At 39.0% G+C, this 16,868-nt stretch overlaps 1 protein-coding gene across 1 annotated transcript; it reads right to left on the reverse strand.

The window, feature by feature from the left end:
- Positions 1–723: 723 nt before the first annotated feature.
- Positions 724–15,827, reverse strand: LOC121956335 (tanabin-like). The gene is made up of 9 exons (XM_042504482.1): positions 15,438–15,827; positions 13,617–13,745; positions 10,647–10,729; positions 10,413–10,572; positions 10,197–10,343; positions 9,968–10,099; positions 9,163–9,386; positions 2,985–8,434; positions 724–2,165 (listed from the first exon to the last, which is right to left on the reverse strand). Exons 1-9 carry the CDS (start codon positions 15,642–15,644, stop codon positions 2,074–2,076), a joined length of 6,624 nt encoding a protein of 2,207 aa, XP_042360416.1. The 5' UTR covers positions 15,645–15,827; the 3' UTR covers positions 724–2,073.
- Between the last annotated feature and the right edge of the window lie 1,041 nt (positions 15,828–16,868).

The following is a 16,868-nucleotide window of genomic DNA, read 5'->3' on the forward strand; positions in this document are numbered from 1 at the left end:
GCTCTACCTTTACTAGCAGCAACATTTAAGTGATAGACACATTAAGTCATCATTAATTAATTATGTAATCCAATTATATATTTTGTGAAAATGAATTATGAATGTTTTTACTATTGGTTCTTTCTGCATATTTTTTATATATTTATTTTTTGTAAATCTTATTTAATCCTGAGAAACCTGAACAATTTGACGTCAATTCTTTAAAAAACATGGGAAGAAGGTAATGAGCAACAACAAAGAAAAGACTTCAAAGTTTACAAGAAATTTGTAAAAAAAAAAAAATAATAATAATAATAAATAAAAAAAAAAAAAAGAAAAGAAAAATAATTTCCAGAAAACTTGTAAAATAAATAAATTTGAATATAAAATTAAATAATATGGGGGAAAAATGTTTTTTTTAAAGGAACCTAATTAAAATAAAATGTATTTTGCTCATTATAAATATATATTTTTTTCCTAGACATTTTAAATATAATTCTCTAAACATCACATTTTTTTGCAATTTGACAGACATTTCTTAGTTGTTCATTGCCAACTTGCATAGGTTTTATGCAGTTAATAAAAACTTCGAATAGATGAAGCTCTGACACAATACTTCCTAAAATAACTCAGCTGTACTTTTACCTTAATCACAATACTATAATTTTAATTAAATATTTTTTTCTAAGATGAAAGTGGGTTTATTTTAAGAATTTCTCAATAAGTGTTGCAAAAAAAACCCAATAAAACTGACATTTTTCTTTTTATTGCTTCATCAGATGAAACACTGATGGATCACAGACGTGTTCAACAGTCGACACAGGTGAACAGAATCATCAGCAATCAAGAAGTGACCTCAGACAGGTGAGCAGAGGATGACATGTTCACTTCTGGAATATGCAGACTGAATAAAAAGCTGCAAAAACATTAACACTTGAATATAATTTTGTTTCTGCTGAAATGTATTGTTTTACACAAGACCCAACACAAAAAGTCATCCCTGGGGCGTTCTATTGAGAGACCCCCCAGAGGCAGAAATTACATATTGTGCACTGAAGTAGCGTTCAAGACGTGAGTGAAACGTTCACTACTGCATTTAACCCTTTCAGACACCTGTCACAAGTATTTAAACCTTTAAACCCTGGGCAAATTGATTCGATTTCTTTTTAAAAAATATGAGGAAAAAAGGGCAATGGGCAACTTGGTGATACATGGTTCACTTATTCCAAGAAATTGGTAGATTTAGAAAATTATTTTTAAAAAATGGTGAGAAAAAAAACAAAATTGTTATCATTATTATTAGTAGTAGTAGTACATCATTTACACATTACATATAACATTTAACAAGAGGCAAAAAGGACATGCGATATTTATTATCTCTATTTTCAGATTCAAGTGTACAAATTAGATCTGCTGTTTAAAACAAGGACCGTGAATAACAGATTTCAAACATTAAAAATCCAACCTCAAATCACAAAAAAACCTGTATGACCAAAAACATAAACTGTGAAGTGGAGCTTCAGGTTTTTAAAATAAAACCTTAATATAACCAACTCCAAGTATGGTAATTTGTCTAAGTATGGTAATTTTTTGTCCAGTTGGGGCCTCTTAGCATGTTATCTCTACATTCACTCACTCACATGGTTCCCTTTCATGACTGATTGAGGCCCAAAAACAATATTTCACCAATAACAATGATAACAATGTATTAAGTAGATGAACTAGCTCAACCTAAAGCAAAGCAAAAATACATTGATGTAATAACAATATAATGATATATAACATGAGTGAGTAAGAGTGAATTTTTCTGCAATTTTTTTTTTTTAATTTTAGCTGATAATTTATGTACTATAACTCAAGAAGGATTCTGAATGTAGAACATATAGTTGTTTGTTTGTATTTTAACATTGTTGTACTGGTAATTTTACTTAAGTAAATGATCTTCAGTACCTTTCACACCTTTTCCTTTTGAGGAAAGTTTGGCATTTAACTACTTTTTTATTGTACTTGTGAATGTGTGCAGGTGTGTTGAGAGAGATGTGAATGTGGCAGCCTTAATGCGTGATGTCACTCCAATTCTTCCCAGTTCTCCAATTAGAGACGCATGATGTCATCAAGGCTGTCAGGTTCGGCACTTGTGACCCCGACACCTGTCGTCAGCCATCGCTGAACGAGAGGAGAGGCAGCTGCAAGAGAGGTATAATACCTAAAATATATGTACTGGAATTCAGCAATATTTATTTGCTAATCGTTTAAAGCAGCTAGGTGTGAAATTCTGCAAACTTTATCTTACTACTTTTTTGTTCTTACGGCCACTAGAGAACACTGTCACATAAACAGTAATGGTAAGGCATTTTTAAAAAAAATAACTGATACTGTCATTTTCCTGGTCTGGACATTTTCTTTGGGCTTAATTTCCTGAAATTTGGCACCAACATCCACTTGGACTAAAATTTGCATTAAGATTTTTTCATCAAAACTACTTTTTTGGTCATTATTTAATGTAGCAGAAAGGAAGGCATTTGGTCAGGTAATGAACTGGTGACACCACTCTTGGGTCCCCACCTTGAATCTGTGCTGATTGTGTAGATTTTCTTTGTTGCCAGGTTGAAGGAGCTAATAATGCATCCATTTTTAGACATTTGTTGCTATACCACAAACACGCTCAGTAGTTCAATGAGAGCAAGAACAACACTTTGTGAATAAAGTAAAACAATATTCTTGCACAAAATTTTGGCATGGCTGAGTTACCATAGTTTCCCGTGGCAGAAAACAAAACAAAACATTAATGCAACATCCATATAATTTGCGCTACCAGAATAGCACAGCTCTGTTCAATGGCATTTATGTGTTATATGTACCAAAGTAACATTATGGTGTAAGTGGTGCTGTTTCCTCAGGTGTTGATTAGTAAGAGGTCATTTTTAGCCAAATTAAAGCCTGAACTCTGAACTCTGAACAAAAGCTGGGTCTGACCAGATAAGTAAAACACCCTTTGTTCTCACCTGCACTCTGTTGTTGTTGTTGTTGTTGTTGTTGTTGTTGTTGTTGTTGTTGTTGTTGTTGGGACCGCTGAGCTTGTCTTTGTCGGTCCTGGCTTCTTTCCCTCCCCGCTGCAGAGATTGACAGTGCCGCCATCTTACAAACACTGATTCTCTCCTTGTTGCCTCCAGCTCCGCTGCCAGTGCTCCTGATTGGCCGGTCGCTGCTGCTGATGAACCTTCCCCCTGTGCTGTTGCTCCTCCCTGATCCAGAGGAGCTGCTGATCCTTCCACTAATTCTGTCACTGCTACCTGCATTGCTAAGTTTAGACCCGTTCCCAGGGCTACTAATGTGACCCCCACCAACTGTTGAACTGGTCAGCCATCCAGCACTTCCCAAACTCATTCTTCCCCCAGGACTCGGGGCTCTATGGTTGCTGGTCGTCCCCCCTCCACCTGATCGCCCTGCATTACCCATAGTGCTCCTACGTCCGCTAGCTGAGCTGTATACGGGCTTCCATTCACCACTTCCAGTGCTGGCCAATCTCCCAGAGCTGCTAGTCCTGTGGCTCCCAGATGAGCTGCTGAACTTGCTGCTACTACTTGAGCTACTTAACCTTCCAACACTACCTACACTGCTACTGCGCCTAACAACACCACCTGAGCTGAGCCTGCCACCACTACCAGCACTACAGAGTCTTGGTCTACTATCGGTGTAGCTACTTGGTGGACTGATGACTTGGCCAAAATCAGTGCTGACACTGTTCTTGCCTGTGTTATTAGCACTACTCAAACGTCCAGTACTACCACCATAAACTCTCCATTCTCCACTATCTCCGCTGCCAAACCTACATGTTCTTAGTACTACTGGTGGGCTTGTTGCTAGTTGCATGGCCACCGATGGGCTTTCTTCTCTGTCCGCATTTGGTAAGATTTTGTTGCCAACCACACTGCTTATACATCCAGTACTCCCACCATAGACTCTCCACTCTCCACTTCTGCTGCTGAATCTCCTTGTTTCTGGAGGGATTGTTGGCAGGTCCATGGCCATTGAATGGTTTTCACTGCTCTCTGTGTTGGGTAAAATATCACTGCCAGACAGACTGCTAGTACGTTTAAAACTGTTGCTGTAAACCATCCAATCTCCACTTCCTTTTCTACCAAAACCCCTTGTGTCTGGTGGGCTTGTTGCGGGAAGCACTGACATGATTTCTTCACTCCCTGTTCTGAGCAAGCTGCTCTTTCGTCCAAGACTGCCTCCATAAACCATCCACCCTTCACTCCCTTTACTGCCAAATCTCCCTGTTTCTTGTGTGCATGTTGCAGGTTTCATGGCCACTGATGGGCCTTCTTCTTTACCTTCAATGGTTGGGCTAGGGCCGCCATCCTGGCCTCTTTTACATCCAAGCCTGCTGCCATATACCATCCACTCCCTAATTCTTCTACTGCTGAATCTCCCTGTTTCTGGTTGGTTTGCTGAAGGTAGCGTAGTTCCTGACAGGCTCCCCTCACTTCCTGTTCTGGATAAGGTCGTACTTGTACGTCCCAGACTGCCGCCATAAACTAGCCAGTCTCCACTGCCATGCCTGAATCTTCCCTGTACCTCTGCTGTAGTGGTAGGTTTTGCATTACCACCAGCTGTACCTGATGAATTGGTAGGCATGCTACCAAAACTAGCTGCCAGATCACTTGCCATACCACTGCCTCCTAAATTGCTAGCCACACCACTAATTGTAGATCCTCCATTGGCAGGGATACTTCCAAAGCTAGATGACTTTACAAACAGTCTTTCACTTTTAGTTGGCTTTTGACTGACAATCAGCCAGTCACTGTTTTTCTGCCCCTCTGCTACACTATCCATACTGGACATCTCTTTCTGGTCTTCTGAGCCAAATCTACTTGTTGGACTGCCACCTGTATTCTGTACATCCTTGTTATCTGCAATGACACTTGTATCTTTGTACCTGTCATTGGGGCTCCTCGCCTGTCTTACACTTTTCCAATACAGGCCGCCAAAACCAGGCTGTTCCTCTTTGTCTGCTATGATACTACAACCAATTAGACCTCCGAAATTCGAGCCTCCAAGATTGCTGTTCATCTGAAGGCTGTTCCCTCGACTAGTTGGTACAGAACTGATGTTCATAGCATTAGTACCTCCACTTCCTTCATTACCTTCAAATGATCCAAAACATAAACTGCCCCAATCTCTAAGTGAAGTGCTGACTGTTCTTTTTCTATCCTCTTTTGGCAAAGCTTGATCTCTGCTAAATGGCAGGGACTGCTCTTCCTCTTTTGTTGTGAGAATATATTTCTCAACTGGTCTCACACGTGCATGTGCCTCCGTTAGATTTAGACCTAGATCCTCATCTTCCTCTTCACCATTTGGACTCAGACATCCTTTAGCCTCAACCAGACTCAAACATGTGTCTGAGTCGTTTGGGCTGAGAAACACTCCTGGGTCATTTGGACTCAGAAGACAATCACTTCTAACATGCTCTTCTGGATGAACTGGGCAAAATACTTGATCTGTCATGGTCATCAACACCTCTGTCTCAACTGGGCTCAGACATGCTCCTGGACTCAAGCATGCAAATGTCTTTGTTGGGCTTGCAAATACATCAGTTTCCCTTGGACTAAGAATCTCTTCATGGTCTGAGGAACTCAAGGCCACACCAGAATCTGTAAGACTTACAGATTTTTCCGACTTTGTGGTACTTAATAATGCTTCTTGACCTGCTATATTAATCATCTCATTGTCTGTTTCAGAAGGGTCCACTTTTACTTTGTTGCTACTATTGAAACTGTTGATAGCCTCCCCTTTGGTAATTTCTACTTCCACTTTCTCAAAAATCTCTGTACTTGCAGTTTTACTCTCACGTTTGTCATTGCTCTCTGGAATCTGGAGTGAAGCAGTTGTAATACCTGACCCTGTATCTGCATCCTCCGTGACTTTGTTTTTTTCTCTATTGGATGCCTTGGACAATGTATATTCTGCTTCCTCTTCTCCCTTATTTTCTTCTCTTTCTGTGTTTTTGTCATTGATTGGGGTCAACTCAGTAGAGACCTTACCCTGAACCTCCTCAGACTTATGAATGTGGGATCCAAAGACAGTAGATACTGTATCAGCAACTTCCTCTACATCCCTGACAGCTTCTGCTGGAGTCTCCAAACGCAAAGACACAGTCTGTGCAGGATCCTGGTCCTTAACTTGCATAGAGCCCTCAGTGCAATTCATTTGATTTGGGATCACGGATTCTATCTCTTTCCTTACCTCTGGTACTGTTTGTTTGCTGGGAACAGTTGTGGTGGTAAGTGTTACAGACTGTGGTCTTTGCTTTACCTCTGGTTCTGTACAAAGAAGGGTTTTCGTGGTCTCAGTTTCATTATTTGTCCCTGTTTTAGTAGCCTGTAAACCATCTTCTGCAGTAGTTTGTTTTGAAGTAAAAGGTTTTGTCTTGTCCTGAACAACAGCACTTGTCGCAAGTTGTGTGTCAGAAACTATTGTAGTGATTCCTTGTGCAATATTACTCTCTGATTTAGAGATATTGACAAGAGCTCCCACACCAGAGACTTTGTCCTGAGCCTCTTCAGACCTAAGAACATGGGCTGTGGGGTTGACAGATGGTGCAACTGCCACCTCCACTGATTCCCAGACAGCTTCTTCAGGAGTTTCCAAACTCAAAGACACAACCTGTGCAGGGTCCTGATCCTTAACCTGGACAGAGCCCTCAGTGCAGTCCATTTCAGCTGAGATCACAGTTTCTGTCACTTTCTTTACTTCTGCAGCAGCAGTTTCTTTGGTGGGATCAGTTGTGGTCAAAGGTGTCACACATTGTGGTCCTTGCTTAAGTTCTGGTCCTGAACAAAAACTTGTTTTGGTGTACTCTCTTTGAATGTGGGTTTGTTCTGAACTAAAAATTTCTGTTTTTTCCTGAAGATCAGCACTCCTAGCAGGTTGTGTATCGGAGACTATTGTAGTGATTTCTTGTGCAGTATCAAAATCCACTTTTGAAGATTTGACAACAGCGCCTTCACCAGTGACCTTATCCTTAACCTTCTCAGACCCAGGACTGTGTGATTCAGAGACAACAGATGGTGTAATAGCAACTTCCTCTGCATCCTTGACAGCTTCTGCTGGAGTCTCCATACTCCAAGACACAACCTGTGCAGGATCCTGGTTCTTAGCATGGATGGGGCCTTTGGTGTAGTCCATTTGAGCTGAGATTACAGTTTCTGTCTCTTTATTTATCTCTGCAGCAGTTTCCTTGCTGGGATCAGTTGTGGTCAATTGTTTTGCAAAATGTGGTCCTTGCTTTAGTTCTGGTTCTGCATTAAGAATGGTTTCGGTGGTGTCTCTTTGAATGTGGGTCCCTGTTTTATTAGCCTGCAAACCAGCATCTGCAGTGGTTTGTTCTGAAGTAAAAAAATCTTTTTTTTCCTGAAGAGCAGCACTCCTAGCAGGTTGTGTGTCAGAGACTATTGTGGTGATTTCTTTTGAAGTATCAAAATCCACTTTTGAAGATTTGACAACAGCGCCTTCACCAGTGACCTTATCCTTAATCTTCTCAGACCCAGGACTGTGTGATCCAGAGACAACGGATGCTGTAATAACAACTTCCTCTGCATTCCTGATAGCTTCTGCTGGAGTCTCCATACTCCAAGACACAACCTGTGCAGGATCCTGGTACTTAGCATGGATGGGGCCCTCGGTGTAGTCTATTTGAGCTGAGATCACAGTTTCTGTCTTTTTCTTTATCTCTGCAGAAATTTCCTTGCTGAGATCAGTTGTGGTCAATTGTTTTGCAAAATGTGGTCCTTGCTTGAGTTCTGATTCTGCACCAAGAGTGGTTTCGGTGGTGTCTCTTTGAATGTGGGTCCCTGTTTTATTAGCCTGCAAAACAGCTTCTGCGGTAACTTGTCTGGATATAAAGGTTCCTGTTTGTTCCTGAAGAGCAGCACTCCTTGTAGATTTTGTTTCAGGAACCAGCATATTGTTTACTTCTGCAGTATTTATCTGTGCTTTAGAAGCCTTAACAACAGCTCCTTTTTCTAAGCTTTGGCTAATCTGAGTACCAACAACCGGTGACTTCTGCAGATCACAGTCTTTGGTATGAACTTTATCTTCCACAGGGCAGCTCTTGCTGTTGATGGTCACATCGATGCTCTGGTTTTCAGACTTGTGGAATGAGCCCCTCAGATTTGAAGTATTAATAGATCTGACTGGTGAGTTCTTTGGATGTTTGTTGTGAACCCTGATTGACTTGGATGTCTTTGTTTCTGAGAGGGGGGTAAGTACAGGTGTTTGTCTGACAGTGCAGCCTCTGGATACAGTCTGAGCCCCCATCATCTGAGTATTTCCTCCCTGACTACTAACTTTTTTGTTCACTGTGATGTTTCTCCTGATGGCAGAGGGGCTAGTTGTAACACAGAAAGATTTGAAATTGGCCATAGAGTTTGAGTGAAGACTTGAGACTCTGTGAACAAACAGACATATACATGCAAGGACAGCATTGAAATTATTTAAAGCACAAAATAAGGGAATAAAGTAGTACCAAAAATGGGAAATCTTGGTAACTGTTTACTTTATGGGTTACTGTTCTTATTAAATTTGGAGTAAATTTTCCTGGAAGGACAAGGTGCCAAGTAAAGGAAAACAGAGACTGGCAGTGCTTAAGATAGTAGGTATCAAATAATTTATAATAATTTAGAGTTATTTTGTTTTTCAAAAGAATTTATCTGAACTTTAACCCCATAGAAATATTTGTGACCTTACTTTTCACTTTTCTTTGCTGAATTGCACTCATAAAAGTCAACCAAACAGAAAGACAGATTTTACATTTTTGCTGGTTCAGGATAGGTTAATCTACCATTTAGTGAAAAGTGCACTAGCTTAACATTTCCTTCATTTTCCGATAATTTTATTCTCATTCAATGAAGTTTCCAGTTACCAAAAACTGCCACTCTGAGTTTTTAAAAGTCCACCTTAAAACCATTCTTTGAACCTTCAAAACTATGAATTTAGCAAACCGGCAAAAGTGCAAGCACATAGACATTTAAATAGAATTTATACCAATCTATATAATATCAGTGTTGGAATTATAGTACAAATCGTAAAATACAAAAAAAAGAAGAAAAAACATGGTAGTTTTGTAACATGATTAAAATTAAATTAAATTAAATTTCCATTGTTTTCATCTCATACCCCTGTTGGCTCAGTTCATCCAGCAGCCTCCTGTAGTCCTCTATCTCAGTCTCCATTCTGCTCTTGGTGTCCAGCAGGGTCTGATGGTCTGCAGCCTGTTGAGCTGTGGCCTGTAGCACTGAGTCCAGGTCTCTGCACAGAAAGTCTGCTTTCTGCTGTAGGACTACCAGCTGCTGGACAAAGGACTCAGTATGCTCCAGACCCGAGGCCTCTAACACCATGTTCTGCACAGACAAACAGGTACAGTGCTACATGTGGATTGTGCTCTTTCTTTTGCAGCTTTAAAGGGAAAATTCATAACCTTTCATGTGGATGTCCAGTGTTGATGGTAAATGTAGTCAATTAAGGCAATAAATCCCTCAGTGTAAATTCCGAAGTGTTTCGTAACGCGACCAAGAAAGCTAAATACTCCTGCAGCTCTCTTGTCTAATTTTTATTTAACACACAAAGTATCAGCATTCTCTATACATAAACCAACACATGATGAGTTGAGTTTGAAAAGAAGAAGAAAAAGAAGAAATATTGTATAACTGTATAAACTGTTGATATCAAGAATTTATATACCACTAGTGAGGAAAGATATCTTTCATTAGAATTTCAACTTGACAAAATTACATCATGTATAATGTTGACTTAGAATTGTAACTAAATAAAAAGGTAATTTCACTTATCTGGAATACAAGTATAACTGGTGGAATTTAGATTCATACTAGTAATAACTATATTTTAGATATCATTGTTGGGGGAGGGGTTTATTGAATGATTAATTCTCCCTGTTTTCAGTTTAAATCTAGTTTTGTCTTACCAGACCCTGCAGTTGTATTAGTTCTTCTTCCAGATTTGCTGCTGTTCTTTTCATTTCCTCCAGCTCGGTCTGGACATCCTCGGACTCTGCTGGGGTGTCAAAAGTCACTTCTGGAAAACTCAACATGGACACCTAAACACAATACATTACATTAAAAATCTACTAAAACGGGAACTGTGGTTACGGAACAACATTTCAAAATAAGAGTGTGCTGTAGATGTTTGTGAACCTCTGTGTTCTGGTTCTGGTTCTTCTCCTGCAGCATCAAACTCATCTGTCTCAGGTCTTTCAGCTGCTGAACGAGGTCTGATGACTCAACAGCCTGCATCTCCACGGCAACATCCCCTAACATTTTGGCCCGCAGACCCTGCATGTCCTGGACAGGTAGACAGGAAACATGACATAGACGTTTTTTTGAACAAGCCATATGAGTTTATTGTTCTACCTGTTTGTGCTGTATCTGCAGCTCCATCAGTTGTTGTCTTTGATCGTTCAGCAGAGTCTGGAGCTCTGGCAGCGTGTGGACCTTCAGCACCTCCTCCAGAAGCCTCAAGTCACTAAGCTCCACCTCCACACAACCACGACGCTCACGCTCCTTTTCACACCTGTTCACACAGCAGAGGATGGTGGAAGATCTCTACATGTGCTGTGTACGCATGTTGAAGGTGTGTGGATCTACCTGGCGTTGAAGTCAAAGACGGTGAGCTCTGCATTGAGAAGCTGCAGTTTCACCTGAGCCTGGGCCGAGAGACACTTACTGATCTAAAAGTGAGAGAGAGAGAAAGAGAGAGATGAGATTTGACTTTACTTTCAGCAAAGCTTTTTTAGTAGCAACAGTTCCGGCACAACTCGTTGGAAGTTATGCTATCATTAGTATAACTTAGTATCATTAGTAGTATTTGTAGTAGTGGGGTACCAGAAGTGTGTTGTTGACTTGAACTCAAGACGGATTTGAGTGTTGAATCATATTTAGAGGTAGACTTTGACACCAGAGCCCCACTTTGAATTTGGCCTTTTAGCTTAGAATGACTTCATTTGTTCTTCAAGCCGTAAAAAAATGTGTGCAGCTAATCAACTTTTTTGTTTACCTACAACAGACTTGAAAATTTAAATGGCATTCTGTTTGGTAAAGGGCACCGAACAACTTGATTAGGGATCATAGTTGAGTTGGGACTTGCTGATCTCCACTAGGAACATATTGTTCTTGGCTAAGATCTTGGTGGTTTGATTGGTGTTGAACAAGACTCTGAGCTTGTTGGTCTTGACGTGGGACTTGATTTGGGACTTGGTTGGACTTGTCTTGAGGCATGTTGGCATTGTCTCCGGACTTGTCGTCTTGACTTAGGAAGTGTTGATCTTAACGTTGGATGTTTTTTTTTTTTATAACTTGGGACTTGTTGGTTTTTGGGGAATGTGCTATATAAATAAACTTTGCATGCATGCTTGCTTGCTTGACACAGGTCTTGACTCGGGATGTGTTGCACTTGTCTTGGAATGTGACCTGAAACTTGTTGTCCTTGTCTTGGGACTCGTTAGGCTTAACTTGGGACCTGAATCTGGCTTATTGGTCTTAATTTGGGACATGTCTCTGCATTACTTTGGGACTTCTTGGTCTTGGATTAGAACCTGACTTAAGACCTGTTGATCATGTCTTTGGACTTTTTCTTCTTGATGTAGTTTTTGGAGTTCTTGGTCTTAGCTCAGGATCTGACTTCAGATTTGTTGACTGTGACTTGGGAGTTACGGTTCTTGACTTACATCTTGTGACTAGTTTAATTTGATCTGGGACTTGATAGCCGTGACAAGACACTCGGTTGTAACTTGATATCGTCCTCTGGTAGCAGAAACTTTAGAACCAACAGTCGCAGTAGAAACACAGTAACTAGACATGTACAGTACGTGTTGTTTTAGAGAGATCTACGCTGAACAGAACTATAGAAGTGCACTCAGTGAATATTTGCAGGGGTGGCTAAAAATGAAAAACCCTTTGTTGTGTCTATATCCCTACTAATGTGATATGACAGTAGTGAAAATGGCTTGAGCTGGTGGACAAATTTGAGTTGCTGAATGTGAGCTATCATGTTAATCAGGAGGTTACTATTATTATTTAAATGTCAAGTCAGTCTCAGGTTTTTGGAAGACACCATCCTCAGAGACAGACTTCGAGCTAACCACAACTCTTTTGTCTGATCAGAAATAATTGTGTATTATTAAATTGAGAAGCTGTGTTTATAGGATATGTTGAAGTTCATGTTTAATCTCTGACATTTGAGTTGGTGCCATTTTATAGTCAGACTTGTCTCAACCAGTCTGACCTTTAAATAGAGGTTCATCTTCCCTGACGAGTCAGAACCAGCCTGAGATGCAGCATCTCAGTTTGACATCATGTGTTTTCCTGTAGAGCTGCCTCTTGGCTTTTTTATGGCCTACATTTGGCCTTTATATGGCCCGTGTGTGGTCCAGGATGGCCTTTATCTCATCTTTATTTGGCCTATATCTGGCTTTTATTTGGCCTTTATGTAAACTTTGATAAGCCTTTATGCAGCAGTCTTTATTTCCCCCTTATTTTGGGCTTTATCTAGACTTTATGTGGCTTTTATCTGGTCTTTAATTTGCCATCATCTAGACTTCATTCAACCTTTATTTGGACTTTGTTTGGCCTTTATCTGGACTTTGTTCGGCCTTCATTTGGTTTTTATTTGGCCATCATCTGGACTTTATTTGGCTTTTATCGGGTATATATTTGGCCTTTATCTGGACTTTATTTGGCTTTATCTGGACTTTATTTGGCCTTTATCTGGACTTTGTTTGGCCTTTATTTGGTTTTTACTTGGCCATTATCTCAACCTTAGTTGGCCTTTATGTGGTCTTTATTTAGCCGTCATCCAGTCTTTATTTGGTCTGTATCTGAACTTTGCTCTGCCTTTTTGTGGTCTTTATTTCACCATAATCTGGTTTTTATTTGGTCTTTATTCCACCATAATCTGGTTTTATTTGGTCTTTATTCAGCCTTTATCTGGCCCTGGTTTGGTCTTTCCTTCGCCCTGGTTAGGCCCCCGTTTTGGCCTCAGGACAAAAGGATCTCACTGTGTGTCTTGTTTTCTTTTTGAGGTTGTCGTTCATTGTTGATTAGTATGATATCACCAGTGTGGTTTAATTCTGACTGCAGATCTCCTGTTGAACTGTAAAAATGTTCACCAGTGAAACAAGTTAAACCAAGAATCAGCATTAATAAAGCCGTATTTTTCTCTCGTCATCCCTCAGTTGATTTCTGTATTGACATTTAATTCAATAATTAAAATTTTCTTTGGGTCAGATTATAAAGTAGAACCACACAAAACACCTCTCTCTGTATTTTATATACTTTTTTTAGTCGCAAATATTTTTGTTTTATCATAAACAAAATTGTATTGTTCTAAGTATTATTCTTTTCCATTCAGTCTGATTTAAGTTATTTTATGATGTATTTATTGTACTTGTTTTATCGTATTTCATATATTTGATCATATATATTCAATTTGTTTTTTGTTGTTGTTTTAGGTTTTTATAAAAGTTGATTTAATTAGATTAGATTTAATTTATTGACTGTAATTTCAACTTGATTAAATTACCAGTGGTTTCCCTGTGATTACCGTGTTGGTGAGCTCACCTGGTTGTGAAGCAGGGATGCTGTCCTCAGGTATCCCTTCAGCTGTCTCAGCTCTCTGGGTGACTTCTTGTCCAGCTCCCTCTGGATCTGATGCTCCAGCCTTTGATTGGTCTCCTCGAGACTCCGGACCTGCATCCACCAATCAGAGGTAACAAGCAATTGTGGATAAATTATCAGATGTGATGACCTGATTGAACCTCATATCATTGTGGTGATAAACTTTATATTGTAGAACTATCCAGAAGAGTTTTAAAATTTCTTGAAAATGATTTTTTAATTTATGACTGCTTCATTTTTGTTGGTTTTTTAAATTTTCAAAGGTCTAAACAAGTTAAAAGAAATAAAAGGACATGCAACAACATAATCAAAATGCAAAAATTTGAAAAAAAAAAGTTTGAAAAAACATTTTCCTCAGGAAATCAGCGACTGCTGAAACTCAGCTCAAGTGAACTAAAAAAACTGTTGGACCTTAAACTATTTTTTAAATATAACTAGTGCCACATTGCACAGGACTTGCCAAGTTAAGTTTGACTTCAAAAGAATAAAAATCTGGTGTCAAAATACTGAATCCATTTTAAATGTTGATTATAAATCGTTGCTTAAACCCCCAAATGCATCCCCAAAACAAAGGACATGGCGCCAGTAGCAGTGAAATGGACTGCGATGTAATCACTTGGGGCAATAATGCAGTGTCAACCTATGTCCATTAAAAGTGCTTGTTTTTGACACTGACAGGGTCATGTTAGTATTGTTAGTGTGTGACAATATCATGGAAGGTATCCCTAAAGAAATAGACCTTTTCGTTAAAGACAAAGATTCTTTTTGTTAAACCAGAAACAGCCCCAAACTAGTATCGTATTATTTACTCAGTCCATCTTCTTTTCCAGCTTAAGACACGCATGCATCTAAACACATTAATATGAATGACCTCATTAATCACCCACTGCAGAGTTAAATAACTGGTTTATATATTCATAACAGTTGGGATACCATCATGCCTGATCATTTTCTTTGTTTGTTGTTGTTTTTTGTTTGTTTGTCTTGTCCTGTCTGGTTTTGTCTAAATTTCGTTCTCAACCGACCCCTTGCCTATCTTTCAATACTGATACTGAAAAAAAACAAAACAATGCAAAAAAACAAGGAAAAGAACGTGGAAAAAAACATGCCACCTGTTTCACTCTGTGAATCTCACTTTAATTTTGGAATTGCTAAACAAAACAACAACAACAAAACAAAAATGCAGTTAGTCATGGCAAAACTCCATTAACAAATCCTGTATTTTTACATTTTCCTACTCTCTACAACATCTGTTCTTCATTTATGAATCTCAGTTTTGTTGGTGTTTCTTTGCTGCTTTGGGCTCAATCAGGGAGATGAAAAATGGGGATTTGTGTGTGTTTCCACCTCATGCATCAAAGAATAGACAGTTAATGCAAATAACAACAAGAAAAATAATTCTAAAATGCTGCACTTGTTTCAGTCCATGCAAAACTCCACTAAGAAATCTGCTATGTTCATGTACTTTTGCTCTCAAAACAAAAATCAATCATCACTTATAAATCTCAGTTTAGTTTTTGCATTTCTGTGCTGCTGCTGAATCAATCTGGGGGAAAGTTTATTTTGTGTTCCCACCTGATACATGAAAAAATAGACAGTTAATCCAAGCAACAATCAAAAATCATAAAATGCTACATTCGTTTCAGTCCATGCAAAACTTAATTAAAAAATCTGCTGTGTTCATGTACTCTTGGTGTTTCTGTCCTGCTGCTGAATCAGTCAGGGGAAAGTTTATTTTGTGTTTCAACCTCGCGTGTCTCCTACCTGCTGCAGGTATGCGGCCAGCCTCCTGTCGAGCTGCTGCAGGCTGTTTTTCTGTCTGGACAAACAGAAGCTCCGGCCGTTGTCTGGAGCTGCAGCTGCAACATTCGGCGCTGTTCTGTATTGTACCAAAACTCCAGGTCCATGATGAACACGGTAACCCAAACCTCTGGCCGCTCTATTTGCACGCAGAACCTGCCACGGTGTCATCTCACCTCTCACTTATCTTTACTTTTTTACGTATGTTTGACACATTTGGACTCATCTGTCCTCCCTAACATGCCCTGCTCCTCTAAACTGGAGCTGCACTGCTGGATCTCTTCCCTCAGCAGCTGTCTAAACTCCCTGCTGTGGATGGAAAGCCCTCAGGTGGCACAGAGAGTGCTCCTATCACAGGTGTGTCAGGACTCAGTGGAGCTCAGGTTTAATCTGCATTAACCTTTAAGTCGTGATATTAAGAACAGGTTTCGGCAGGACAGCAGCCCTACCCTTTTCGAGTGTTTTAGTAAAAAGCTCACTGCTCAAGTGAATCAAAAAAGGCAGTCAGGTTTTTACTTGCTCTGCAGATGTTCTGGATCTTTGTGTTCTGTAACCTTAGGGCCAAACAACTACTGTTTGTAATATATTATATTTTATATGCAGGTTTGATACTGCCAATGAATCATTGCCTATAAAAAAAAGTGTACTTTTAGAGTAGAAAAGTTTCGTATTTTTACTTTATGCATGAGAGAATAAAAAGATGCAAATGGAAAGAAAAAGGAATCACACAATTCTCCTATATTCTGTCGCTTATCAACCCTTTAACCCTTTGAAATTTGAGCATATGTCTAGAAAACTATTTTCATAATTATGATTAGATGTTTCAAATAATGTTGCAGGAGAAAAAAAAACTTTAAATAAAATTTCGGCCCTTTTCAGGTCATTTCTTGTATTTTATTTTATTTTTTTACCCTTTTTTATTTTTATTTTTACTTTTTTTTATTTTAGCTTATTTTTAAGTAATCTTTCTGTAACTTTTTATTATTGTCTTGCTAATTTTTGGGACATGTCTTATTAAGTTAATGTCTTCTTTCCATGTTTTTGCAAAAAATCACCAATTTCTCAGGTCTCAGAGGGCTAAAACCTGAACTAATTGGCTTGATTTCCTTCAAAAATAAAGTAAGAAGGCAATGAGCAACTTATGAAGAAATGAGCCAGAAATAAGCAAGAAATTAGTAAAAAGTACAAGACAATTACCTGAAAAACCTAACAAACAAACATGCAAACAACAAAACATGGGAAAGTTTAAAAACAAAACAAAATAACAAACAAAAAAGCAAGGAAATTACCTAAAAAATTTTTTTAAAAATTACAATAATTCTGTCAAATAATGTAATGTTTAGCTTAATGTGATAACTCCAAATATATTTCTCTTGTAGTTGTAGTCATTTTCTA

Source organism: Plectropomus leopardus, chromosome 17, assembly GCF_008729295.1.
Source record: "Plectropomus leopardus isolate mb chromosome 17, YSFRI_Pleo_2.0, whole genome shotgun sequence".
Lineage (NCBI taxonomy): Eukaryota > Metazoa > Chordata > Actinopteri > Perciformes > Serranidae > Plectropomus > Plectropomus leopardus.

What these genes read in the sequence shown, in the direction of transcription:
- LOC121956335 (XM_042504482.1), bottom strand. Translation starts at nt 15,644, where the DNA reads ATGACACCGTGGCAGGTTCTGCGTGCAAATAGAGCGGCCAGAGGTTTG. An exon ending in TGGCCGCATACCTGCAGCAG is followed by an intron (nt 13,746 to 15,437) that starts GTAGGAGACACG and finishes TGGTGGATGCAG; the next exon opens with GTCCGGAGTCTCGAGGAGAC. An exon ending in GTCTTTGACTTCAACGCCAG is followed by an intron (nt 10,573 to 10,646) that starts GTAGATCCACAC and finishes CTGTGTGAACAG; the next exon opens with GTGTGAAAAGGAGCGTGAGC.